This window comes from Bos mutus, chromosome 26, assembly GCF_027580195.1.
Source record: "Bos mutus isolate GX-2022 chromosome 26, NWIPB_WYAK_1.1, whole genome shotgun sequence".
Taxonomy (NCBI): Eukaryota; Metazoa; Chordata; class Mammalia; order Artiodactyla; family Bovidae; genus Bos; species Bos mutus.
Genome location: NC_091642.1, coordinates 14,775,701 through 14,803,304, shown reverse-complemented (window position 1 = coordinate 14,803,304; position 27,604 = coordinate 14,775,701). Strand labels below are relative to the sequence as shown.

General features: G+C 43.9%; 1 protein-coding gene across 3 annotated transcripts; it reads left to right on the top strand.

The window, feature by feature from the left end:
• Positions 1-27,604, top strand: ENO4 (enolase 4). 3 transcript variants are annotated; one of them, XM_005899390.2, is made up of 14 exons: positions 2-247; positions 5,211-5,339; positions 6,242-6,432; positions 8,619-8,764; positions 10,439-10,608; positions 10,714-10,845; positions 12,505-12,558; positions 16,557-16,613; positions 17,906-18,073; positions 20,146-20,271; positions 21,608-21,803; positions 23,931-23,998; positions 24,532-24,649; positions 26,707-27,602. In XM_005899390.2, the coding sequence occupies exons 1-14, from the start codon at positions 83-85 to the stop codon at positions 26,826-26,828; spliced, it is 1,842 nt and encodes a 613-aa protein (XP_005899452.1). In that variant the 5' UTR covers positions 2-82; the 3' UTR covers positions 26,829-27,602. The 3 variants fall into 3 exon arrangements, with proteins under 3 accessions (XP_070219583.1, XP_070219582.1, XP_005899452.1); XM_070363482.1 differs by lacking the exon at positions 12,505-12,558 and having other exon boundaries at positions 1-247; positions 26,707-27,604; XM_070363481.1 differs by lacking the exon at positions 24,532-24,649 and having other exon boundaries at positions 1-247.

Sequence of the window (27,604 nt, the reverse complement as noted above, 5' to 3'; positions counted from 1 at the left end):
ATCTCGCTGCGTTGCCTAGCGACAGGGAGGACGCTCGCGGGCCCCCAGGCTAACCCCCGCTTGTAGCCTTAAATCTCCTACCATGGGGGAAGAAGGCGGCGGCCGCAGCTGTGGGAGCACTAGGGAGCTGCAGAAGCTGAAGCAGCAGGCGATGGAGTATTACCGCGAGAACGACGTTCCGCGCAGGCTGGAAGAGCTGCTCAACTCCACCTTCTACCTCCAGCCTGCCGACGTCTACGGGCACCTGGTAGGGACCTGGGACCAGAACCCTCTTCCCTCCAGCCCCTCTCCCCCCGCCCCGCGCTGCGGCAACGCGGGGCGCTTGCGCCGCAGAGTCGCGCACGCGCGCCGCGCTGGGTCCCGGTTGGGTTGCCGCGGCGCCGGGATCCTGAAGGGAAGAAGCGGAGCGGAAACCTGGCTAAAGAAATCTCGAGAGAGAAAGTGGTGGACGGGAAACTGCTGGAGGAAAGAGGGCTCTGGGCGGATTTGTAGCTACGGCGCGACAGCTCAGGCGCTGGCAGGCATCCTCACTACCTCTGGGCGGACCTGTCCGGCTGCCAGTTATCTCCTTTAATCACAGTCCTTTATACCTCATAGCTCAGTTTACCAGCCTTCAGCGGCCTCCTTTTGACCACGGAGCGAACGCCTTTGGCTTTCGCTACAGCATAGTCTTCAGCCCACCCCGGGGCCCCGTACCCAGCATCGCTGCCAAGTTTCGGTCGATTTCAAACCTCGGCTCCTTGGCTTGTGGGCCCTGCGTGCGCTCCGGGGATCCCCGTCCCACCTGACCAGCTCGTATCTAAACTTCAAATTCAGATCAAAGTCTTGCCCCCTTCGCCCTGGACTGATCGTCCTGCAGCGGCCTTGTAGCACCCCCTATTTTGTATTGAAACCCTTCCTAGGAAGCTTGTGAGCTCCTGTGGAGAGGGGTGGGGGCGGCGGGGGGTGGGTTTCGCCTTTTCACATACCCCTTAGCTCCTCTGCTCACCATCTGGCGTATATTTAGTCTTAAAGCCGTGGGCAGTTGAAACAAAGGCAGGCGTTTTCTCACTTCCAGACCCGTAAGTACTAACCAACACCCACCTTCTGAAAGGTATCATGGTTGGAACTGGTAGGGATTCGCACTACAGTGAGGCAGAATGACAACACCAAGCAGAGTATGTAAGTGCAGTAAAGAAGCAGTGTGTCTACAGGGTTCAAAATCACGTCTTGTCAGGGCAGTTAATATAGGGTATGTTCCACAAATATTTGTTTTTTTCGGTCTTGGCCGATACATCAAATCGGGGGAGGGGAGAGGGGAGGTGTTTATCGACGCACCTTGTGTTATGTGGTTACTGTGACATCACTTCATCCCTAGGACCGCGGTGAAGTAAACCTTATGATTCTGTATTAACAAATAAAGGAACCGTGGCCCGGTGAATTTAGATGGTTTTCTCAAGGAACATTGTGAATGACAGAAATCAAACCAGGTCTGTGTCCCTAGTACCTAGCACAGTGCATAGTGGACACTCACGGTGAATAAGTGAATGCAACTTCCAATTCCATTCTCTTTCCACAGTCTCTTGCCAGAGGAATTCTTGAAAGTTAACTAGTCCAACTTCCTCATTTTAGAAAGACCCCAAGCTCTTGTCTCACAATGAATTAATGCAGAAGTGAAAACTGGTAACTTGGACTCTTGCCCCCAGTGTAATGCTCTTCCCAGTCTATTAGGCAGCTAGGGCTTTGGTTTGCACAGCTCTTTGGGAACTTCTACCTCAATTAGGGACGAGGGCCACTGATACATAAAATAACTGGAGTAACAGATAGGGTAATTCAGAATTGTGTGCCAGACTGAGGAATAGATCACTGTGTGTTTGTTAAAGAAACTCAGGGGTGGGCAAGATCCCTGTGGGCTGTAGCATGTGGGAATTTTGGCCTGGGCTTTGACGAATGTTCAGCAGTTGACATAAAGGCACCTCCATTTCATTTTCTCAGTTGCTACTCCAGTTCTTCTCAGTTGCTGTCCCAGTTCTGGCCCTCTTTATTCTCTCCCCCTCCGCCATCAAGTTCCTCCCACTAACTCTGCCAGAGTAGTGTTCCTCACCCCAAATCTGACCATCATTCTCTCACTCAACTTCCTGTGGTTCCCTCTTGCATGCTTAGTGAGATCCAACACATTCCAGTATGTGCGACTCACAGCGCTTGCCCCTACTTTGGTACACAGGCTTATCTATGCTTTGGTACACACACAGCTTATCTATGCTTCCCTCCCCTGCTCCTCTTCATGGGCCTGCTGACTTTTTTTAAAATGTGAAGTTTCCCAGTTCCCTCCACTTCACTTATCCTATTCTGCCTACCTAAAGTATCAACCTCTCCCTGTTGTCTGCCTGTGGAATACTACACAACCTCCTGTGTCCAGCTCAAATGCCATTTCTTCCATGGTTCTCTTACATAGTAGAAGAATTCAGGGATGGGAGAGATCCCTGTGGGCAATAGCAATACTATTTGCTCCTTCATAAAACTTATGATTAAGAGTTTGTGATTGGGAATCGGGCAGATTGGATTTGATCCTTAGCTCTGCTGCTTTGTAGCAGTAATGAACTGTTAAATTGATGGTCCCCAGTGGAGAAGGAAATGGCAACCCACTCCAGTGTTCTTGCCTGGAGAATCCCAGGGACCGGGGAGCCTGGTGGGCTGCCGTCTGTGGGGTCCCACAGAGTCGGACACGACTGAAGCGACTTAGCAGCAGCAGCAGCAATGAACCACACCACCAGAATGAACAGTCTTATGGAAGTCCCTCCTATATTGACTGGGGTCGTGGCCTTATGACTTGCTTTGATCCGTAGGACCTTGGCAAGTATGATGCAAACAGAGGTTTGGTAAGGGCTGGCATGATGTACTCTTGGAATACTCCCTCTTGGAAATTAGTCATGCTGAAGGGAAATCCTATTGCCATGCTAGAGAGAGTGAAAGAGAGAGAGATCCAGTAGAGAGAGGCCCTAGCAGATGTGAGAGACCTTCCAGATGTGCTGTGAGAAAGACAGATGGCCTGGGAGCCCCTGGATGTTCCAACCGTCCTGGCTGAGACACTGCACATGTGAATGGAAGCATTTTGGGTACTCTGAACTGGGTCCAGCCTATAGATGACTGAATCTGTATAGGAGACCCCAGGCAAGATCAACCAAAGAATTGCCCAGTTAAGCCCAGCCTAGATTGCAGAATCATGAGCAAGTAAATGGCTTGAGCCACTAAGTCTGTTACAAAGCAGTAAACATTGGTGATTTTAAGACATTGGTTAATGAAGACATTGGTTATTTTATCTTGGACAGGTTTCCTTCTGGAGTTTAGTTTGCTCATCTTTGGAACTGAGGTGATACCACCTTATAGAGTTGTTTTGAGAAGTTAATAATATAACGTATACAAAGTGTCCAAGGTTGTGTTAGACAGGTTGTGTCTGGCCTTTATTCATGTATGCAGGATTCAAATTTTATTCTTGTTTTCAGTTGCTAAGTCATATCTGACTCTCTGCAGCTCCAAGGACTGCAGCATGCCAGGCTTCCCTGTCCTTCACCATCTCTTAGAGTTTGCTCAGACTCATGTCCATTGAGTCAGATGCCATCCAACCATCTCATCCTCTGTTACCCCCTTCTCCTCCTGCCCTCAGTCTTTCCCAGCATCAGGGTCTTTTCCAACTAATCAATTTATGGAATCCCAAATATACCAGGCACTGTGGAATGTGATACAGTGATAAACAAGACCAAGTCACTCCTTTAAGGTACATAAACATTTGAAAAAAGTTAGTCCCATTTTCCTCCTTACCCAATATGTGGTACATTGTAGGTGCTCATTACTTGTTGAATTGAACTCACTAATACACAAAAGTTAAACTAGATAATATTTTTCTTCTCCTATTTTATTAACTTCATTTCAATACTTACTCTATACCTGGGCTTCCGAGATGGCTCAGTGGTAAAGAACCCGCCTGCCAACTCCAGAGACTCAGGAGACTCCAGTTCAATCCTTGGGTCAGGAAGATTCCCCTGGAGGAGGAAATGGCAACCCACTCCAGTATTTTTGCCTGGGGAATCCCATGTGCAGAGAAGTCTCACGCGTACAGTCCATGGGGTGGCAAAGAGTTGGACACAACTAAGCGACTGAGCACACGTGCACACACAGTAATATACAAACTGTCATCCTTAAAATGCATGGATGGCTTGAAAATTGGCTTTTGCTTTAGTTCTGCTGGGTACCACCTCAGTGCTGGCACATTGCCGATGGATGTGAGATGACCAGTTAGGTAGGTTGTGGTCATTGGATTTTGAACTGAAAGATCAGAGGCCTGGTTTGCTATGTGGAAATAAAGAGTGAATAACTGTCTGAAGATAAAAGAGGGTGAGGGGGTGGGCCTTCTCTCGCCCCTCTTCCTTCTCTCCCAGCTCCCAGCCCTCTGCACAGGGGCCCAGTCGTGAATCTTTTAATTTTTGTGTATCTATTTGGCTGCGCTGGGTCTTTGTCCTGGCATGTGGAATCTTTTTTTAGTTGCGGCATGTGGGATCTAGTTCCCTGACCAGGGATGGAACCTGTACCTCCTGCAGTGGGAGCTCAGAGTCTTAGCCCCTGGATAAGCAGGGAAGTCCCTTGAATCTTTTTACTCAGTCTCCTTGAGAGGATATTCTCCCTCAGCTTCATTCCCTTTCTTCTGTTTCTTGGATCAACTTCCAAATGACCTCTGTTCTTCCACATCAATGAAACTGCTGTCACTAAGGTTCCAACAGTCCTCTTTGAACATGTAGTTCTATGCATGAACTGATGGTAAATGAAGTACAGCCTATGTATAAGTCTTCACCTTTTAAAATACCTGCCTTGTAGGGAGAAATGATAATGAACCCACTTAAGGCTTCTTGGGTTTGAATGCATCGCAGTTTTCTAGAAGCCAATTGACTTCAGCATCTTGCATGGAAGGATAGGTTAGGGCCCATAAAGAATGAACCAGGACCTTTAAATAAAAACATGCCTGTGAGTTTCCCATGAGAGTTCAATAGACAAATTGCCCCATGTACCAGAGGCTAAATCCAAGTCTTTATGTTCCCACAGAGCTGCTAGACTAATCCCAGAATGAGGACATTCACAGAGAGGTTTACTAGAAACTAGAGCAAATGTGAATGACCTTTCAAAGATAAATTAGATGTGGTATTTTTGTGTTTTTTTTTTTATGTGTGTGTGTGTTGAAGGCAAACTGCTTTTCTAAACTTGCAAAACCTCCCACCATATGCAAAGTTGTGGGGAAAAATGTGCTGGATGGACTTGGGCTTCCAACCCTCCAAGTGGAAATATTCTGCACCATTCAAAATTTTCCCAAGGTAGGAAGCAACTTAAACCTGTTCTTCTCTTTGTCTTGGCTCCACTGCATTTATTAGCATTTACTGTCTAAATAGTGGGAAATTAATGTTTCGAAATTCAGTGTCTGTGAGATACACATACAGTATTTGTAGGCAGTTATGAACACAAAGCATGAATCATACAATCTGCCATGATGGTTTATTATGTGCACTGTTGGTACAGACCTGAAGGTGATCTGAAGATTGAGACATGAAATGGGGCAAAAATAGTTTTAAAACTCTGACACTGCTAATGTCATGAGTTCTGTAATCTGCAGATAGGGTTATAGATTCATGTATTTACATGAAGATTTACATAGTTTTGGTGGCTCAGATGGTGAAGAATCCGCCTGCAGTGCAGGAGACCTGGGTTGATTCCTGGGTTGGGAAGATCCCCTGGAGAAGGGAATGGCTACCCACTCCAGTATTCTGGCCTGGAGAATTCCATGGACAGAGGAGCCTGGCGGGCTACAGTCCATGGGTTTGTAGAGTCAGACACGACTAACCGACTCTCACTCACTTACATAGAATTATAAATATGTAGACTGATCTACGTGAAGAAAAATTCATTGTCATCCATGAAAATAATTATGATTAAATCTGTCTCCTTTTTTGCTATTTTTGAGAGAGGCAATGATAGAAATGAAGTTCAATGTAAGGTTTTTATAAGACTATTTTAACAAGGTAATAATTTTAAACATTCCTTGAAGTCGGGTTCCACCGTGTTTCAATAGCTATAAAAATATCTCAAAGAAAATTACAGATTCTCATTTTCTCTTTGAAATTGGTGATAAAAGATCATGTACCTTAAAGTTGGATACATTCAATTTCCTATTTCCTGTGAAAGGCAGGGAAAATGTAGAACACATTTATATTGTTTTCAGAACATATGTTCTGTGGTGATCGCAACTCACTTTGAAGCCCACGAGAACGCTTCACCTGAGCTCGTTGAAGCCGAGGAAGTGGAAAGGTTGGATGCTGTCAGCACCGCAGTGCAGTGGGTCAACGAAACTCTCACTGAGGAGCTCCAGGGCCTAGTGCCCTCCAGCCAGGCTGAGGTGGATCAGGTGCTCAGGTAAGTATGAAACTTTGAAACGTTAGTGTCCAGTATAATCATGTACCTACTTTCTTTCCATTTCACCTGCCAATGAAACAGGTGTGTCCAATCTGTAGGGTACAGTTGGGAAGTCAATTAGGAAACATATGCTAACGCATCAACATGCAGCATAAAATGTTGTTTTTCTCCTGAAAATCCTGTTATTAAACTTTTACTGTGTAAGGCTACGTAAGGTCTTTTGGCCTCTTTTTATGCATGGTGCTTTCCTAGGATTCAAAGTTTCTCTGGAAAAGGATCAAGAATTCAGACACCATCTTTTTCCACTCTGTACCTCCTCACATGCATCATCCCCACGAGCCTCGCTTATCCTTTTATATGACCCAGTGGGTGGTGCTTATGTTCTGATCTCCAAACACAGCCAAATATTCCAGGCCTTGCCCACAGGTTGACTCTAAAATGTGCAAACCAAGGAAGTACGGCTATGTGAGCATAGTTCACATAGCTAATCCAACCACGTTGTGGGTTACCATTACTTCTCCTTTTGTGTGGATCAATGCCACAGTCCTCGTGGCCAAAGAAGGTCAACTGGAGTCTCTTTCTTTAAAGTTTTATCATTTGCTTAATTGTGTGTAACTTCACATTTTAGTTTGCATCAGAGTTGTATCATGACCTTATAAGAAAACTTTTTTTTGAATAGCTTTTTACAGGTTTTGAATCCTATATAATTTTGTGTGACTTCTAGTTATGTCTTTTATAAATAGCGTGTGCGTGTCATGCACATGTGCGTGCTCAGTCGTGTCCGACTCTTTATAACCCTATGGATTGTAGCCCTCCAGTTTTTGAATGCTATTCCACTTCTTTGTGTGTGTTATTTGCTATTAACATATCCTTAATTGTTTTCCTAATCCCTTAGTCATACCTTCTATTTCATTACATTCCTTTTTTTCCTGGAACTTTCCCTCCCAAATCTCCCGTCTTGAGTTGTTCCTCTCTAGCCCTACTACAGAGATGCCATAAGATATCCCTTCATTGTTCTCCTGTTTCCTGGATCCCATATCTTCCTCTTTCTTGAATTGTTGGATTACATCCTGTAAAAGTAAGGTTGAAGGCTTCTCTCATGGTACACTGGATAAGAGTCCTCCTACCAGTGCAGAAGAACACAAGTTTGATCTCTGGTCAGGGAAGATTCTACCTGCTGCCGAGCAACCAAGCCCACAACTCCTGAGTCCAAGCTCTGGAGCCTGAGAGCCACAACTAGTGAAGCCTGCGTGCCTGGAGCCTGTGCTCTGCAACAAGAGAAGCCACCGCAAGAAGGCCACACACCACAACAGAGTCGCCCTCGCCTGCTGCAACTAGAGAAAATACTCACCCAGGAATGAAGACCCAGCACAGCCAGAAAAATATATAATTTTTTTTTTAAGTAAGGATGAGAAAAGAGTATTTGGGATATAAATTTTTGTAAGGGTATTCTTACATGTGTGAAAATGTTAGCATTTTGCCTTCATGTTTGACTGTTTAGCTGAGTATAGAATTCTCATTTGAAATCTGTTTTTTTCATTACTTTAAAGGCACAGCCCCACCAGCATCTGATGCAAATTTGATTCCCAAGTCTTTTTTTTTTTTATTTTGGCTTGTTGTTTTTTTGTCTCTGGAAATTTTTACCCTCTTTTTATTCCAGGAAGCTGAAATTTTATTTAGAGGTACCTAAGTTGGGGTTCCCCAAAAATTTTTAGCTGTTCATTTTAAGCACCCACATCAAATTAAAAAAAAATTAGTCCTGCATATAATGCTATGTATTTCACTGTCTATGCTTGCCTCGTTTTTTGTCTGGTGGTCATTTATTTATTATTTATTCAAAAAGAATAAATGACCATTAGCCTGAATAATGACCAGAAGCCCTTAATCAAATTATCTCTTCAAATTTTACTTTAAAAATAATAAACAGGGCTCAGATAATTTTTAAAATGAGCACCCGAAATCTTTAAATATTTATTTCCAGGCCAAAATGATTTTCAGTTCTTGAACACGGTTTTATAACAGTGTCATTTTTTAGTCTTGGAAATTGAAGCAGATTTGTTCTTAGGTAGCTTAAAAAGCAGAGTTAGCTACTGAAATATTTTAGGGTCAGCACTGAAATGTGACCAAAGTTACAAGCGATCTTCCTAAGTAATCTCATTATAAATCCATACTTTCTTGCCATTAAGGACATTCTTTGAAAATAAAGTACAAGAAGATAAGGAGAGAAAAGAATTGGAAAAGAACCTAGAAGACTCAACAGCACTTTCACCCCAGCCGCCGCCACCACCACCTCCTCCTCCACCTCCATCCAAGAAAAAAGGACAAAAGCAAGGTCAGTGGCTGATCATCTTGTAGAACCTTAACCATAAGTAACAAATGTGGGGGAAGAAAGGCTGAAGCTTGGACTGCCTTTTCAAGGTCAGGTCTCTCTGCTGCACACCTGGGTTGGGTTCCCACCAGGTACCATCCATCCTCCATGCCATTTCCTTGCTTGAAGCTACAAGGTTAGGTCAGCACGGTTTTACCCCATCTTGCCCTCCATTTTTATTTGTAAGATAAAAAATATTTCTTACCCAGATGTAAGCACTTAGTAAACAAAGTACTCTGAACAGTACTCTCTGCCCAAGGGCAGAGAGGGTGGGGGGTGACATGGAGACCTTCAACTGCTTCTCAAATTTCCCATTAGCTCATCAGAAAGCCACTCCATATTTTAAAAATTAATGGTATCCTTTGATATACACAACCAACATTTCTTCAGTCCCAGGTAACATTAATGAAAACTGTCTTTGGAAGACCTTGCCATTTTAAGGCATATAACTGAAGTTATCATAGCCCTTTGCTCCATGCCTTCTAACATACTGTTCACCTCAGTTCCTCTGATATATTAATTCCAGAGCTGCTGCTAGTGTTGTAACAGTGTTTTGTATGTCCATCCAATTACAACACTCCTTGAAGGCATGAATCATGCCTCATTCAATTTAGAACTGCCAGTTCCTAGCATGATGCTGGGACTAGACGAAATACCAGATGAGTGTGGATTCCACTGAGTAAGAAAGCACCAGACCACGGGCCAAAGAGATCATGAATACAAGGTCTCTTACTTCATAGTTTCAGATGCTGAGGCCCAGACAGAGGAGGACAGTTGCCCAAGGCAGAAAAATCATGTTAAACCAATCTTCTGGAAGGTGGGGATGGCCGCTGCTGAATCATAGGCAGAGACCACCAGTGGGTGTTCATTTGGTGGTTTCTTTTGACTGATAGAACTTGGAATGTAAGACGGGAAGGAGTAGGAGGGAACCTTAATTTGCTAAACATTTAATGTGTGCTGGGTGCTTACACATCTGACTCCACTTACCTTACATACCTGACTCAGGTCAGCAGCTGTGGGAAAGCAGAGAACAGGAGGGGAACAAGAGATTTATTATGGACGCTCTGGTGCCTGATCAGACTAAGTGGCTGAGAATATATGAGGGTGAAAGATGGCTGGGGATTCTGAGTGGATGGTTAGATCTGGAAGGAATTCTTCATAGAAAAAGACACCCACTTGGAGTTGGCAAGCAAGATAACCAGTTAGATATACACATGAGATGTTCAGCACAAAGCTGGGTATGCAAGAGCGATGGTGGAACACAGAAAAACAAAGGGTTTGGAATTCAGAGACTGTCCAAATGCTCTCCTTAAATTCACGTTCTGCTGGATGTGAGGCAAGTCTTTAAGCCTAAGCCCTCATTTAGATGAGATAACAATTTCTACCCTATATGACTGTGGAAGGAGTTAATACTGAGTATTCTAAAATGTCTTCAGCAAAATCCATGGCTGGGGACTCTTTGGACATTAGAGAGTAGTGACATCAGACAAACTTCTCGGGGGTGGAAGTAAATACGTTCTTCCCAGCCTCAGTTTTCAGCCTTTGCATCTGTAAGTTAAACATTGAAAAATACAGTTTTATCATAGTCGCACTTTTGCTTTCTGGAAAGCAATCTTTTATCAAATTTTTTTTCTTCAGGAAGGATGGAGACTTCTGCAGAAAAACCAGTCATACCTGCAGAACCCCCTGAGCCTGTCCTCTGTGGCAGCATGGCCATAGGGGCTGTGTCACTGGCTGTTGCCAAAGCCAGTGCTGTTCTGGACAATAATCCTCTCTGCCTGAACATTGCATTACTGAAGCACCACCAGGTTAGTGCCCATTACACACCTTTACAAGGACCATGAGTGTCTCAACACGCATGAACCATGTTTCTCATTTCCTCTTGCTTCCCTGCCCCGCCACCCCCATTTCAGGAACAGCCAGAAAAGCTAACTATACCTCTTCTGATGGTGTCGCTGGTCAGCTGTGGGAAGTCATCACCTGGGAAGCTGAATTTGATGAAAGAAGTGATCTGTATACCCCATCCTGGATTAACAGCTAAACAAGTACCTTACATTATCTCAAAGTACCTTTTCTTTTAAAAAAAAATCATCATTAGTGAGTTTTTAGTGGATGCCCCCAAGGCTTATGATACCAATGGAAAAATAATTAAATAAAAAATGAGAAAAAAATTTAGGAAATTAGGGAAGCAGGAAGAAAACAAGACCACAAATGAAAGGGGATCACATTTAGACCACCTTGGATCTCTGGCTGTTTGTAATATTGACTCATGCTAGAGGATCACAGTTGAGTTTGAGCAAGCTCCGGGAGTTGGTGATGGACAGGGAAGCCTGGTGTGCTGCAGTCCATGGGTCCCAAAGTGTTGGACATGACTGAGCAACTGAAATGAACGGAGAGGCTCACAGAGAAGCCTTGAGAGTGCTAGAAGGATGTTCTTTGGGGCAACTGAGATATCTTTATTTACTAGTCTATGCACAATGGCTGCAACAAGAGGAAGCTGGCACTTTCATAGGAGCCCTTCTGTTAAGTAGGAACTGCAGAGCCTAGCAGATTGCCTGGCACGTAAGAGAGGTTTAGTGCATGTTTATGGAATATGGAAGGAAGGAATCCTAAGTGGCATGTGTACTACTCAGAGGTCTGTCAGTGCCTAACTGTTCTTCAGTGGCATAAATGAGTCAATATGCCTCTTTATATCTTCATGAAATATCCTGCCAATTAGGCATTAGGCAGAACTAAGCATTCGTGTTCTGTAGTGGATGTTTACAGGAAAAGGACAGGAAGCTCCGTCCCTTCTGGGCAACATAGTGACTGATACTTTATCCAACATAGTGAAAATCTTTTTTTTTTTAATCTCAAGATGATTTCTTTATGATAAAGAATTCTTTTTTTTTTTTTTTTTTTAAGGGAAATAGGCATTACCTCGCTTTTATCAGTTTTGGAAGACTCAAATTTATATCTGGCGCACCATCTGTCAGATCCCGTGCAGATCCTGGTGCCAGGATCTTTCCTTCAGTTAATATCTGTTGTGCTATTTGGGTACCAGAGCGTTTGGCATGCCATTCTTTGTCTGTCTCCATATGCAGATCTCACCATCAGCAGAATACATCCTCCCCCTTTCTAAGTGACAGTGGATTCATACTAATTCAAACACTCCCCTGCAGAAGCCCTTGATGACCTGGGACATGTGTTGCAAGAAGGTTGGTCAGGAGACCATGAAAGAGAGTGAAGTTAACATGACCCAACCAACTAAACCAGCCAGTTCTGAACGGTGAAGACAGGATAACGAGGAAGAGCCTCTCATTCATTTTCACCCAAATAAAAATGGAGAGTTGAAATTAGCATTTAATCCTCTGATATTGTAGGCCATGTGTAATTCACTACCCAGGATGTCTAATCAAAGACCCCACAAATATTCTGAGTTAGAAATATTCATGTGTGGTGTAAGTGTTTATATTTAAAATTCTAGGCTACAGTTGTGAAGTGTGAAGTGAAAGTCACTCATTCATGTCCGACTCTTTGAGACCCCATGGACTATACAGCCCATGGAATTATCCAGGCCAGAATACTGGAGTGGGTAGCCTTTCCCTTCTCCAGGGGATCTTCCCGACCCAGGGCTCGAACCAGGGTCTCCTGCATTGCAGGCAGATTCTTTATCAACTGAGCTATCAGGCAGTTGTGGAAGATCACGGTTATTCTGCTTACAGGGTGTAGAGATGCTTCTGGAAATTCAGAAACACATCAACAAAGCAATTGAAATGGTATGTAAAGAGGATATATGGTATGTAATAACATGCTTATATACCTTCTGGTGTTGAAATTATAGTTCATATGCAACATGATCAATATTGTTGCTACAGATAGAAAAATGTATTCATCTTCTTTGGGTTTCCCCCATGACCCAAGCTCATACGTTCCCTCATTGGCTATGGGGCCAGTTTCTAATGGAATTTAATCATCTCATTTTGATTTCTGAGGCAGATGGCCCTGTGCGAAGATTGTGAGGGAAAGATCTGGCCCCTAGGATCATGAGAGGCCGCTTGGTATGATGGTGAAGGCACGGTCACATGTGCCTGCTCAGAATCCCAGTGTTGGGCAAATGAATACCCTTGACTGAGAAGCCCTTGGGGGGGATGTCACAGAGGCTGGATGGGGGCAGCTGTAGAGGCACCAGGTGGTTCCATCATATTCTTTTTTTATTATTAATTTAAATCGGAAGATGACTGCTTTACAACGTTGTGTTGGTTTCTGCCATTCAACAGTGTGAATCAGCCGTAAGTATACGTATATTCCCTGCCTCTTGAGCCTCCCTCCCATGCTACCCGCATCCCACCCTTCTAGGATGTCACAGAGCGCCGGGTTGGGCTGCGTGTGTTATACAGCAGCTTCCTATTAGCTGTCTTACACATGGCGGTGTATATGTTTCAATGCTGCCCTCCCAATTCGTCCCACCCTCTCCTTCCTCCGCTGTGTCCACAAAGTGCATCTCTGTCCACGGACACATCAGGAATACCTGTTCAGATGCAGGAATGTACAGTCATGTTCTGACTGGGGTCGTGCACAGTGCACAGGCTGAGGGGCCCGATCCTTGTCTTTAACTTTGGAATAATGCTGCGTTTATAGAGAAGCTGCAGAGTCGGTGCAGAGTTCGCAAACACCCCCTCACCCCAGTTTCCCCCAGGGTTAACAGGATACATCACCGAAGCACATTTATCACAACTAAGAAACCAAAAGGCTGCGTTACTACTAACTGAGCTCCAGACTTTATTCAAATTTCACTGGTTTTTCCATGTCCTTCTTCTGTTCCAGGATCCAATCCTGAGCCCACAGTTACATAGTGTGAGGCTTCTAAACTACATGATTAGGACGCACTAGCTGATTCTCCTGCAGGATGGGGGCCAAGTTGCCATCTCGAAATGTTGTGAAGGAACTTTGGCTCCAGTGCAGTCTTGCCAGCGCTGAATCAGTGATGGGGGCAGGTGGCTGGGGCCCATGCCCTACAGTTGATCAGAATTGCTTTAAGCACCTGGCTACCCACTCCAGTATTCTTGCCTGGAGAATCTCATGGTCAGAAGAGCCTGGTGGGCTACAGTCCAAGGGGTCACAAAGAGTCGGACACCACTGAGTGACTAACACTTTCACACATTCATACTGGAGCCGGTTTCCGGGGTGATTTCCAGGAGGCCAACTTCCTTATAGGTGACCAGCCTGCAGAGACTCAGACTTGGACAAGTTACCCTTGCCTTTTGCGTTGCCCCTTTACTAGCTGTGGGCCCTTGTGCCAATTACATAAGCTCTCCGCCTCAGGCTCCTCATCCACAAAATGGATATGATACATTGTGAGGAGTATACAAGTTAAATACATGCAGTGTGCTCAGAGCTGACACAGCCATGAGCAGTGCCTATGGTGGTGGCTGTCAGAGCCGGTGGAGGAGATCCAGCTTAGAATATTAGAAATTCAGGATATTTGAGCTTTCTGGAGTCATCCTGACTTTCAAATTTTTAATTATACAATTTTAATTATACAGTTTATTTTTAATTATACAAGTAGCTCATGCATGTTCTTATGAAAATTCAAATACCGGTAGAGCTAGTCCCCCTCACCCCACCCCTGTGCTAACTCTACCTGCCTGGACCCCACACTCACCACCACCCTCAGTTCCAGTTCCATCTCTAGAGCTGACCACTGTTAAAAACTGAGTGTGGTCTTCTAGCCTTTGTTTTGTATTTATACACACAGATATCACACATCCAAGTATATAGCATGATTTGTATTTAAAATCATGTAAAATTCTGCACAAATCTCTGCAGATGCTTTATTTTTTTACCCTTTTTATTTGTGTTCATCTTTTACTGATAATCTAGGAATTCTTTCTGTAATAAAGGCTTCAGTCCTTTCTACATGTCACATTAATACCTAATTTCCTCTACCACGTTGCCTGCCTTTTTAACTGTATTTTATGAAGTCATAGAGATATTTTTTCTTTTTCAATTTTGACAAAATAAAATGTATCACTGTGTTCTTCTAAGGCAGTGGTTCTTAGTGGGGAGTGATTTTGCCCAAAGGGACAATTTACAATGCCCAGAGACGTTCTGGGTTGTCCCAGTTTGAGGCTCTCCTGGCATCTAGAACGCTGAGATCAGGGATGCGGCTACACATCCGACAATGCACGAGGCAGCCCTTCAAGCAGAGGATCACCCAGTCAAAGTATCAAGAGTGCCACAGCTGCAAAATGCTGCTTTAGGACTTTTGCCCTTGCTCAGCTCTGGGCCATGAACATGCTGCTCTTTACCTGGAGGGCTCGGCACTCCCACGTTCCCAACTCCCACCAGGTATCTGCTTCTTCCAAGTCCCCTTCCCTGACTCTTACCCAGGGAAGTCCCCGGCTCTGCACTCCCCATCACACCGCCCTCCTCCTGGTTGTTACCTGCGTCTCACTATCTGCCATCACTAGATCACAGCTTCCTGAGCCAGTGCTGTGTGTGTGTCTCCCTGTCTCTCTCGGCACATCACTTCACTTCCTATATTATTTTTATTAATACCGAGGGATAGAAAGCTCAGCTGACTCCACAGTGAAAGGAAGCAGGATAACTTCTGTATTTGTGTATACTTGAGTATGAACCTTGTTGATTCTTGACGAACATGCCTCCACTTATAGAGGCAATAACTGCTGGGCATTAAAGTGCATCGTCTTTTGGTGGGGATGGCTGTGCTGGGTCTTTGTTGATTTTGCACAGGCTTTCTCTTGTGCAGAAGCTGAAGCGCCAATACTTTGGCCACCTGATGCAAAGAACTGACTCATTAGAAAAGACTGACACTGAGAAATATTGAGGGCAGGAGGAGAAGAGGACGACAGAGGATGAGATGGTTGGATGGCATCACTGACTCATTGGACATGAGTTTGTACAAGCTCTGGGAGTTGGTGATGGACAGGGAAGCCTGGTGTGCTGCAGTCCATGGGGTTGCAAAGAGTCAGACACGCCTGAGCGACTGAACTGAACTGAACTTGTGGGGCACAGGTCCTAGGCACATGGACTTCAGTAGTTACAGCATTCAGGCTCAGTAGTCGTGACATATACAGGCTTAGCCATCCCATGGCATGTGGAATCTTCCTGGCCCAGGGATCGAGCCCATGTCCCCTGCATTGGCAGACAGGCTTCTGTCCACTGCGCCACCAGGGAAGTCCTAAAGAGCGTCCTATAAAAGGCTAAATCCATGTTCCAGTGTGCTGCCAATACTGCACACCGTGGGAGCGTCTCATTGGGAATTAGCTTTGCTTTTAATGTCACATGACATCACATACATCAGATCCAGCAGATTTAATGACCATCAGCTATTTCCGAAAGTCAAACCTATCCTGTAGGTGAGAGTGTTTGCACCATAAGAATAGTTAAAACAATATGTTGGGCCTTTAAAAGCAAATCCCACACTGGGGTTATTCCTTACGGACAAGAAGGGGACTTAAGACCCTCCTGTAAAAAAGAATTCCTGAACACAGCAGGAGTCAGGACATGATGAGGGAATACTTATATAAGTAAAAATGCATGAACGTGTATATCCATACCCCCATACATTAGAGTGGTTGGCATCACCCGTGTGTGTGTGTGTGTGTGTGAGAGAGAGAGAGAGAGAGAGAGACTTGAAGCATGACCAGCTTGGCTCAGAACAGTTGCCAGGTCAGAGGACCAAAAGCTCTGCCTGCTGCCACAGACGTGTCTGAAAATCCCAAGTGACATATCTTTATCTTCTGTCCCACAGTCCCCTCCTCCAAAGCCAGAGACAAAAAAAAGTCACGATGGAGGCAAAAGAGGCCAAGTAAGTAAATGCATTTCCCACACTCTGTATGACAGGTCATTTATTCCCCGCCCCCTCCCCTCTCCCAAAGTCACTCTGCTCCAGGACCAGGCCTCACATAAACAGAAATCGCATAGTAATATGGCTTCAAGGGGACTGACCCAGGCGGCCAGCCCCCAGAGCTGGAATATCATTCCGTCCCTGCCTCTCCGGCAACAGGCTGCTGGGCCACCACTGCCCGCAGTCGTCTGGCCCACTGAAGTCTCAGACTTTGACCTTTCCCCAAGATCATTTGGGTCCTCACACCTTCTTCCACTGTCGTGCATCCTCTGTGCTGTGTCCTTTCAGCTGGAGTCGCCCATCCTTTTTAAAATAAAACCTTTCTTGAAGAAGAGTTACATTTTTTTAACTTGCATTTTCACAGTTGTGCTGCACTGTGCTTAGTCGTGTCCAACTCTTTGAGACCCCATGGACTGTAGCCTGCCAGGCTTCTCTGTCCATGCTGATTCTCCAGGCAAGAATACTGGAGTGGGTTGCCCTGCTCTCCTCCAGGGGATCTTCCCAACCCAGAAATCAAACCCAGGTCTCCTGCACTGCAGGTGGATTCTGTACTGTGTGAACCACCAGAGAAGCCCTTTTAATAGTTCAGTTCAGTCACTCAGTTGTGTCCAACTCTTTGCAGCCCCATGGACTGCAGCACACCAGGCTTCCCTGTCCATCATCAACTCCCAGAGCTTACTCAAACTCATGTCCATTGAGTCGGTGATGCCATCCAACCATCTCATCCTCTGTCACCCGCTTCTCCTCCCACCTTCAATCTTTCCCAGCATCAGGGTCTTTTCCAATGAGTCAGTTCTTTGCATCAGGTGGCCTTTTAACAGTTATATCCTTCTAAAGGAAAATGGGACACAGGAAAGAGCAGGTCTAGAGGAAGAAGGCAGAGTTAGGAACAGGTGGGACAGACATGTATAGGGACAGACTGAAGACTCACCAGCCTGGTGGTCATGGCTCAGGTCAGCCCGTGTTCAGTGGTAGAGCCAACAGAGAGATGACATGGGCAACTAAAGAGAGAGGAGTGTGTTCCCAGGTCAAACTTGAAAACCTCGGGAGTAAGAAAACTGTTCCCAGATACTACAGAACATTCATCTGCCCAGAGGTCATGCAGACATGAGCAGGAACTAGGGACAGGGTGAATGGAGAGTCCGAGGACCCTGTGTTTGTAGAGTTGAGTCTGGTTATTAGCTGCCAACCACCAGAAGCTCTAAGAACCTTAGCGTGCTATATTTACACACGTGGTTTTCTTGATCCTGCAGCAGCAGATCACCGGCAAGATGTCCCATCTTGGCTGTTTAACCATTAATTACGACACTATAGAGCAGCCACTGCTCCTCATACAAGGAATCTGTGCGAACCTGGGGCTAGAATTGGGAACGAACCTGCATCTAGCCATCAACTGTGCCGCACATGAGCTGATGGACTACGTAAGTTTCCACTCCAGAGTTTTTGCCTTTTGTTTCGGTCCCATTATTTTTAAATTAGAACTCAAAAGAGGAGCCTATCTGTTTATATTTCCAAACAAAGTCTATTTTTTCAAGTAATATCATGGAAGGGTCCAAATATAAATGGAGTTGGGAAAGCCCAGTTAGCTAATGACCAGACAACGTGCTGTGCTGTGTTCAGTCACTCGGCTGCGTCCAACTCTGTGCAGCCCCATGGACTGCAGCCCACCAGGCTCCTCCGTCCATGGGGATTCACCAGGCAAGAACACCGGAGTGGGCTGCCATCCCCTTCTCCAGGGGATGTTCACAACCCAGGGATCGAACCCAGGTCTCCCACATTGCAGATGGATTCTTTACCATCTGAGCCATCAGGGAAGCCTATAGTCTTCTTCTGACAGACAATAACATAGCCATATAACTTTAAATATTAACAGGAAATGTCATAATAGTTATATAGAGAAATTCTGTAATAAAAATGACTAAAATGGATTACTTACATTGAAATCATGAGAACTGCTGAAAAATAATTTAACAAATTGGTATGTTCTGCTGAGTACATTCATTTGGTTGATGAATGCTGAATTGGTCAAGCATAAAAAGCGAGTCAATTGTAACTATGACTTGACAAGCTCTTCTAGACACATGGTTCTTGGAGTTTTTGCTGGTGACTCACTTTTTAAATATAAAAAGTATTTCCAAGTTATTGAAGTTTTTGGAGAATAATTAGTAATGGTAATTAATGTCAAATTCAGGGGACATGACCAAATAGGATTCCACTTTAATTTGCAATTCTAATTTTTGACTTCAAAGGAAATCTTGAATAGTATATTAGAAACCTAAGTATCAGCTGACTTCTAAAGTTTTTAGTTTCCTATAGAAACTAAACACAGAAAAGAATGTTTAATGTAATTTTCTATTCTTCACATAATGGTTTCTAGGCATACCATTAAGAAAAATAATTGCATGTTTTCATCTACAACATATACCATGAACTATGAATATACTGACTGCTAGCGCTAACGAGACTGGGTATTTATTGCTTATATTCGGTAAAATGCATTAGCTAGATAGCAGATAATTCTTCTTATGTTAGTTCAAAGTCATTGAAAAAGTTAGTTCAAAGCATTTCCTCTCTGACAAGACAAGATTGTATAAGTTTTGTAGTATAGAAACTAAGAGTTCTTAAACACATTTTAATGTGAAAAAAGTACAGAATCTTTTCAATGATGGACTTCTTAGGAACCTGCTTAATTCTAATGGAATCCATCCTGTTAGCAGCCACAGGAAGGCATTAGTAAATCAGTTATTCTGGTGCACTCCACCTCCCTCCCCGTACCTAAATGCCCCAGGTACCAGTGCTGGACACAGATTTGGACTGGACATAAGGGTGCTGTGTTTGCAGACATCATACTAAATTCTCCAGGTCCGTTCACTCCTGTACATAAGTACCTGGGGGCATTCCAGACTTCAGATGAACAGGCTACACTAGAATTCCACTTCCAAAACAATAGTCACTACTAGAACATGCCTGCTTGCTTTCACCTAAGTCTCTTTACATTTCATATTGACTGTTCATATCTCAAAAGTCTAGCCCCGCTTTCAAATTTAAAATATTCACAGTAAAGGCAACAAGCTAAATTCATTCACTGTGAGCTGAACAATGGTAGTTCTAGTAAGTAGGCAGGTTTGCACTGCTATTCTATTTATGAATTTATGTGATTGCACATCTTCCAAACAGCCAGGGATCTGGCATCACATCCTAAAACTGAAGTAAGGAATTACTCCTCTCCTACTCTGCAGGCAATTGTTTTGTGCAGAAGGTTTCATCTGAAGTCCGTGGGAAGAGCCGTATGAGGCATTCAGAGAAATGCAGACTTGATTTCCTCAGGTTGATATTTAACAGATAAAAAGGCACAGATTTCTCGTGTGAGGGTGGCCTGAAAATAACCTGCAGTCTTTTATATGAAATGAATGAAAGAAGTTGAATTGCATCTTTAATGTTGGAAGAACTCATCATTCAGCTTTTATTTTAATATCTTCTTTACACTTACCAGAGTAAAGGAAAGTATGAAGTGATGATGGGGACCTACAAAAATGCAGCTGAGATGGTTGACCTGTATGTGGATCTGATCAACAAGTTCCCTTCAATTATTGCCTTAATTGATCCTTTCAGGAAGGAGGTAATGGGATTCACCTTGAATTTCATAATAAAACAGAATAAAGTCTCATTGTTTTCGATCTGTAGATTTGAAATGTAATTTGGGCTGGGATATTTTACTTGGGCATTTATGAGAAAAGGTCCTTACCGGGCAAATGACTAGCAGAAACAGAATTACCTAGGAGTGTGCCCATCTACGGAATAAAACACGTATCCCCCAGCACTTCAGAGTACCTGTGTGTTTACCAGCAGCCTAAGTGATGGCAGATGAGCCTGCTGTGCTGGCTGGTGCTTCAATAGGTTAATCACACATCATTTCCAAGTGCTCACAGAAACAGAACTTCAACTAGGCCAAATGTTTTTTAACCTAAATTCAGTTACTACACATGTATAGAAGTTTAAAAAAAAACATATTCTTTAAGAGATTTGAGATATTGAGGTTTTCTGACCTGTTCACACTAATGCATCCAACAAGGACTGTCTGTGTGCCTATAACTCTCACTCTTCCTAACCCACTTAAACTTCAAAACTTACATTCTTGATTTTATGAACTTGAGAGCCATTAGATATAGTGAGCAGATATCCTCTTTGAGATAACTCAGCTATTAAAATTTGAGGGACAGAGAGAGAGCTGGATCTTACTGGAGCCCCAGGCTCTCTCATTCCCATCTTTCCTTTCACAGCCTGGGCTACATCCCAGCACTTGTGGAAGATACTGAGCCCAGATCTTGCATCCCACCAGACGTTATCTTCTGCTGCTTGTCCCCAGGCTCTGGCCACAGCTCTTTTTTAATGTGATAAGATGCACCTGTATTGTCTGTCCTGATGGGACAGGTGGAAATCTAGTACAACAGCTGGGAAGACTGTATATTACTATTTAAATGAGCATTTCACTTCATTTGGTCTCACCAATTAAAAATAAGGGTGTTGGGAATGAGGGTCTACAGCCCTGCAGGCTCATTTCTTTCCATTGTCTTTTTACCAGAAATAACATTAACATCCTCCAACCAGCCAGTCTTTAGCAGCATCGTGGATAACACAGTGGGTGGGAAAAGCCTGCGCTTGAAGGATGTCAGAATCAACGTGGAGAAAAGCATTTAATGTGTATTAACATTTTATTCACTAGATCTTTAAGCTCAAATTTCATCACTGTAGGTTTCTATTCCACGAAGCCTATTAACTTGTGTGGCTGTGGTACAAGCAGCATTCAGCTGAAAAATGCAAAAAACAGAAAACTCCCCCTAAACCCCTAGCTTATGTATCTCAGAAAGGTGTCTAACTTTGATTGTCTATGATTCCTGTTGTTTTGTGATGATGCTCCATTCACTGTAATGACCAATTCTTAAATATCCACCCAGGACTCTGAACAGTGGGACAGCATCTATAATGCTCTTGGTTCCAGGTGTTACATAATTGCAGGCACCGCGTCCAAAAGCATCTCTAAACTGCTAGAGGAGGGCAACATCAGCATCCTCAAATACAGCGGGCTGATCATAAAACACATAAACCAAACTACAATGTCGGACTTGGTGGAAATAACCAATCTCATTGACGGTGAGTGGAAATACAGATCTGAAAGACTCATTATGAACTTAAATACACAGTGTATCAGGCACTAAGAAGCATGGAGTCCATCTTGGAAGAAAAAAACACCCCAGCCCTTTGTGAGTGAATGGCACCCCACTCCAGTACTCTTGCCTGGAGAATCCCATGGACGGAGGAGTCTTGTGGACTGCAGTCCATGGGGTCGCGAAGAGTCGGACACGACTGAGCGACTTCGCTTTCACTTTTCACTTTCCACTTTCATGCATTGGAGAAGGAAATGGCAACCCACTCCAGTGTTCTTGCCTGGAGAATCCCAGGGACGGGGGAGCCTGTGGGCTGCCGTCAATGGGGTCGCACAGAGTCGGACATGACTGAAGCGACTTAGCAGCAAAATGTACCTTACTACTGATTCAGTTCATAATGTTCTAAGAACAGCCCCACCCAGGAGGTTGCCCCTTTCAGGGAAGGCTACCACAAACACATGGCTGAGGCTGCTGTTCTCTCAGCTTCACAAAACACCACACTGATTCTTTTTATTCAATAATTAGCCCACACTGACTTTTTTTTAGTTCCTCAAAAGTTTCAAGCTCTTTACGACCTACAGGTCTTTGAACATGCTGTTCCTTCAGCCTAGAATGCTTTGCCCTGTACCATTTAGTTGGCTAACTAGTTCTGATCCTTCAGATCTTCTTGACCTAAATGAAACCTCTTCAGATGTAGATGCTTTTTCCTAATTTTCCCCACCCGTCACTGGCTACTCTGAATCTTTCTCATCCCATATTTTCAACTGTAGTAACTGGCCACAGTTTGTTCAGTTGGGTCTGACTCTTTGCGAGCCCAGGCTTCTCTGTCCTCCACTATCTCCCGGACATCAAACTCAGGTCTTTTGAGTTGATGATGCCATCCAACTGTCTCATCTTCTTGTTGCCTCCTTTTCCAGGGTGTTCTTGGGAGTCTTGTTCACTTATGCACAGGGCCTGAAACATGAGTATCGTGAGTGGATCTCAGGAACTAAGCAGAAGGCTAGTCTCAGAGCTGGTGCAAGGCTCAGATGGAGACTGGGAGCCAGGGGCCTGGGCTAGTGGCAGAAGATGGAATGAAATGCCTGTGGTCCCTTCGCCTGCAGCCTGCCCCGGTCTAGGACCCAGGCAGGGTGGCTTGCAGGTGGTGGGAGAGACGCCCCAGGCCTGGCCTTTCTTCCTGGGCCTGGCACTTGGCAGACATTCTGTTCCATGCCAGATCACTGCTGTAACTCCTGCCTGTAAGACACAACACTGTCACCACAGGAAGAACTCTGGATTGCAGTCTTTGTAGGCTTTGACAAATTTTAAGGGGCTTTGAGATCTTTAAACGTGATTGATTAAGTACTATTAACACTGCTCTTCTAATAAGTCAACATTCAGAAAGACAGTTTTCCTTTGAACAAAATTTTACATGAATTGTGAAATCTGTTATTTAGGCATATGATGCCCTTGTACTTACTTGTATTTTGACTCTAAGATGCACATTTTTCTACATTGAACATAGATGATTGTATCTTATAGCTGTGGTCTGAGAAATGTGTCAATCTAACTTGAGCATTTTTCCTCTTTAGTGGTAATAATGGTGCCTCTTACAATCGAGGGTATCTTAGATTTGATGAAACATAGCATTCATTTCGGAGAAGGCAATGGCACCCCACTCCAGTACTCTTGCCTGGAAAATCCCATGGACAGAAGAGCCTGGTAGGCTATAGTCCACCAGGTCGCTAAGTCAGACACGACTGAGCTACTTCACTTTCACTTTTTACTTTCATGCATTGGAGAAGGAAATGGCAACCCACTCGAGTGTTCTTGCCTGGAGAATCCCAGGGATGGTGGAACCTGGTGGGCTGCCGTCTCTGGGGTCGCACAGAGTCGGACACGACTGAAGCAACTTAGCAGCAGTAGCAGCAGCATTCATTTAGTGTTCATTATCTACACAGATATAATCAGGGTACTAGAAATGCAAATATATGGGTTAGAATTCTCAGATGGTCAATGAGTTGACTCTTCACAGTTTTAAACCTCTGGCAGACTTTAAAGTTTTATTCTGGAGGCTTGTATCTGTTGATTAGATTCGTACCATCTAAAATGAAACGAATTCCTCTGCTTACAGGTAAGAAGCTCATCGCTGTCTTTGGAAGCACAGAAGGAGAATCGTCTGATGACAGCCTTGTCGATTTGGTAAGTGCTAAAAACTGGTCCATTGCAGAATTGCCAAAACACTGCTTTTATCATGAAATGGTGTTTCAGAGTGGTGGATTTGGCAGACAAAGTCATGTAACCTTTTATGAAAGATTTGCTTCCTCCCAGATTTGCTTCCTCCCAGACAGCTGCCTTTTGCAAAGAGCTAATCTTTGAACTTTTAAAAACAAGAAAAATTGAAGTCCTGGGAAAATGATGAGCATACTTAAATGACTGGGGTGTGGACTTGCAATCTTACCGCCTAAAATGAAGTGATAAAGGCCAGAGTGTTCTTATATAAAAGTCAGACGCTCACATGACTAGGATAGCATCTGATGTACAGTCACACTATCTCTGTACCCCTGAGTCTTCTCGGCTTGTAAGCAGGCCACTTTACACTTATGAGATGAGAAACTGACTTGAGAGAGTAAAACCAAAACACACAGCGGCAGTGTGTGGGTCCCTCCTCCCTAACGAGTTTAGTTTAGCGAAATATGACTCCATTTAAAATAAGCTGTTCCTCATCCCTTTAGGCTGTTGGACTTGGTGTCCGGTTTATCAAGTTGGGAGGTCTTTCTCGTGGCGAACGGGTGACCAAGTACAATCGCCTCTTTACTATAGAGGAAGAACTTGGCCAGAATGGAACACTGGGTATGTGCTGCTTTCTGCTTTGTTTTCCTTTAGCCATGAATAAGAGAACAAAGATTGGGAGAGGGAGGAATAGAAGTCTCTCAGCAGGCGGACAGGGGAATCCAAAGACTATAAATAAGTGCTGACAAAATCAGCATGGCATTTGCCACAATGTGCATTGTTTTCTTAATGGATTATCTATTTACCTGAATGTTTAAAACTCTCGCCCCCCCCCTTTTTTTTTTTTGATGAATAGGCTGTGTGATGCTTTTCAATAAACTTAATTGATTGGAATTTCCAAGCCTACCTTTTGTTATGGTCCAAGTTATACTTAAGGTTTCTCTGCACAGCCCAAGAAAGTTAAAGACAGATGTTTCCCTGGTGGTTCTTGGCAACAATTTGCCTTACTTAAGTAGAGAGCGTGTTAATTTAATCTACCTTGGCAAGACTACAGTCTCAAGAGAAATGAACCAGTCATTTATGACATCAAACTTTGTAAATCTGCATGGATAGAAGCAGCTTATGTACCAGCAACCTGGAGAGAAAACCCCCAATATGCATTTTTACTCTTTATGTATTACTGTGATAGCCAAAAGCAAGCATGCAAAGATGTTTAAAGAGACCAATACTTGTCTTTGCAAAATTCTAAAACTATTTGCATTTTAAAATGGAATTGACAGACTGCAAAAAAGGATGTTATTTAAGTAGTGCTGACGTACTTGTTACCATAAATCAGGGGTCCCCAACTTGCGGGATCTAATGTCTGATGATCTGAGGTGGATCTGATGTAATTAATAACAAAGTGCACAATAAATGTAACGCACTTGAATCATCCCAGAGCCATCCATCCCCTCACCACCCTCCCCTGGTTCGTGGAAAAATTGTCTTCCATGAAACCAGTCCCTGGTGTCAAAAAGGCCGGGGGCGGCCACTGCCATAAATGTAACTCTTGAATGAGATAGATACATTACAGAAAGTATTGTGGACGAGCAAGGAAGTCCTACTCAGTACAGGCGCTTTTTTCAGGGACCAATAGAAATAGTAACTATAAATTTGTCACATTTAACGTATGTAATGACCTTGACACACATCCTAAGATTTACAGGAAAAAAAAAGATATAATGGGGAGACTATGTCTCAGTCATGTAAGGGCAGTCAAAAGTTCGTATTATTTAGTGTGTAACATGAGGGCTTTTTTTTTCAAATGGGTAAAATTATATGGCTCCTTCTTACTGTCTGATTAATTTTTGTCATCCTGACTCGTGGAAGCTTTAGATTCCCTAAATGACTGATCACATTTCCAACCAGACTTCACCACAAGGGGAACAGCTGCTTCGGGGCATCAAAAAGGACTCTAGTGACCAGAGGCCCAGCTCCTCTGTGGTGACAGTGCCGGCCCCTGAGCATTCCGGAATGGATTAACAGATTAATGAGGATTTTGCTGACATTGGCAGTGGTCAATACTTGTGAAGGGGGACCAAAAAAACTGGAAAAGCAAACCACTCCACTGAGAGGTTGCGTAGGAAATCTTGGCAAAAGCTCAACCGTTAAAACACTGTTCTTGCCTACAGGGACCTGAGTGCAACAGTCTAAGTCGACAGAGGCTGATCTTGGAATAGTTAGTTGGCAACGGTTTGTCTCATGCAGAGCACTGGCCTTCCCTCCAGTTCATCTTCCTTTTATCCTATGCTGCTCAGCCTCTGCCCAAAGTCCGCTGTACACCAGACGTTCCAGAATGTTGTCTAAGGATACAATGCAAACTGAACAAAACAAGTGTATTGCAGCTAACGTATAACCAATGACAGGCCCACTCTTTGGCAGTTCCAGAATCCTTTCTAATGGTGGTGTGACACCTCTGGACGGTTCTGAAGCTGCTCTCCCTTAAATCCTGTAACAAAGATCAAAACTGGAACCAGGGGCTTCCCTGCTGGCCCACTGGTTAAGACCCTGTGCTTCCAATGCAGGGAGCATGGGTCTGATCCCTGGTCAGGGAACCAAGATCCCACATGTCACATAGCCAAAAAAAAAAGAAATCAGCCACTGAATTAGTAAACTTTATTGTTGTCATTTTTTAATAGGCTTCAATGAAGAACACACATTTTTCTCCTGGAATGAGGAAGCTGAAGAGGCTGGTGAGCTGCACGAGGTCCCTGAGCCCATCTTCCCCACAGAAGTTGCGGAGGATCTCGCCAAACTTTGAGCATCTTCCCACTGGGGTTGCACGCACCCCAGCTGACAGCCACACCACTCAGACTATTAGATTGATAGACCTGGAGGATATCTTCATTTTGCCTTTGCTCCAAAAACTTCACTAACTTGTGTGTTTTTTCTTCCTTTACGTTTATTGTTTGGTGAAAGACAGAGATAGTATTTTGCCTGAAATTATACCTGTGAACCTGTCTTCCAGCCGTCACATTTCTGTGGGGATCCTGTTTGTACCTGTTCATGCTCTGCTTCATGGAAAAATTCTTGCACATGTTTGTATATGTCCATTTGAGGGGGAGGGGTCATGACCCAGTAGAACAGTCCAATATTTTTGCCACCAACTCCACACTCAGTTCAAACACCCCATACTTTACTAGTCAGAACATCTCTAAAAACAAACATCTTTTACACTGGGAGCTTTCTCTGCCAGGAAAAGGTATACATCTTCTCTTTTTATCTTAAATATCCATGCTAGAAAGCACACACACAGTTTTATAGCCAACCTCGTGCAAAACTATGAGTTTCACATATTGTTTTAAGAGCCAAACAGCTTCCTCTAACTTTCCTACCCTCAAATCCCTTTTCTCTGATTCCCACCTCTTTCTAAATTTTAATTTTTCATCTATCATTTATATCTCTGGGGAATCTCCTTAGAGCCTTTTTGGAATGAGTATAAATGAGAAAATAAATGAGTATAAATTCAGTAAACACTGAGTTTATTCATTTGATGAATGAATAAATACTCTTAAAGCCATTAAATGCATAATTATT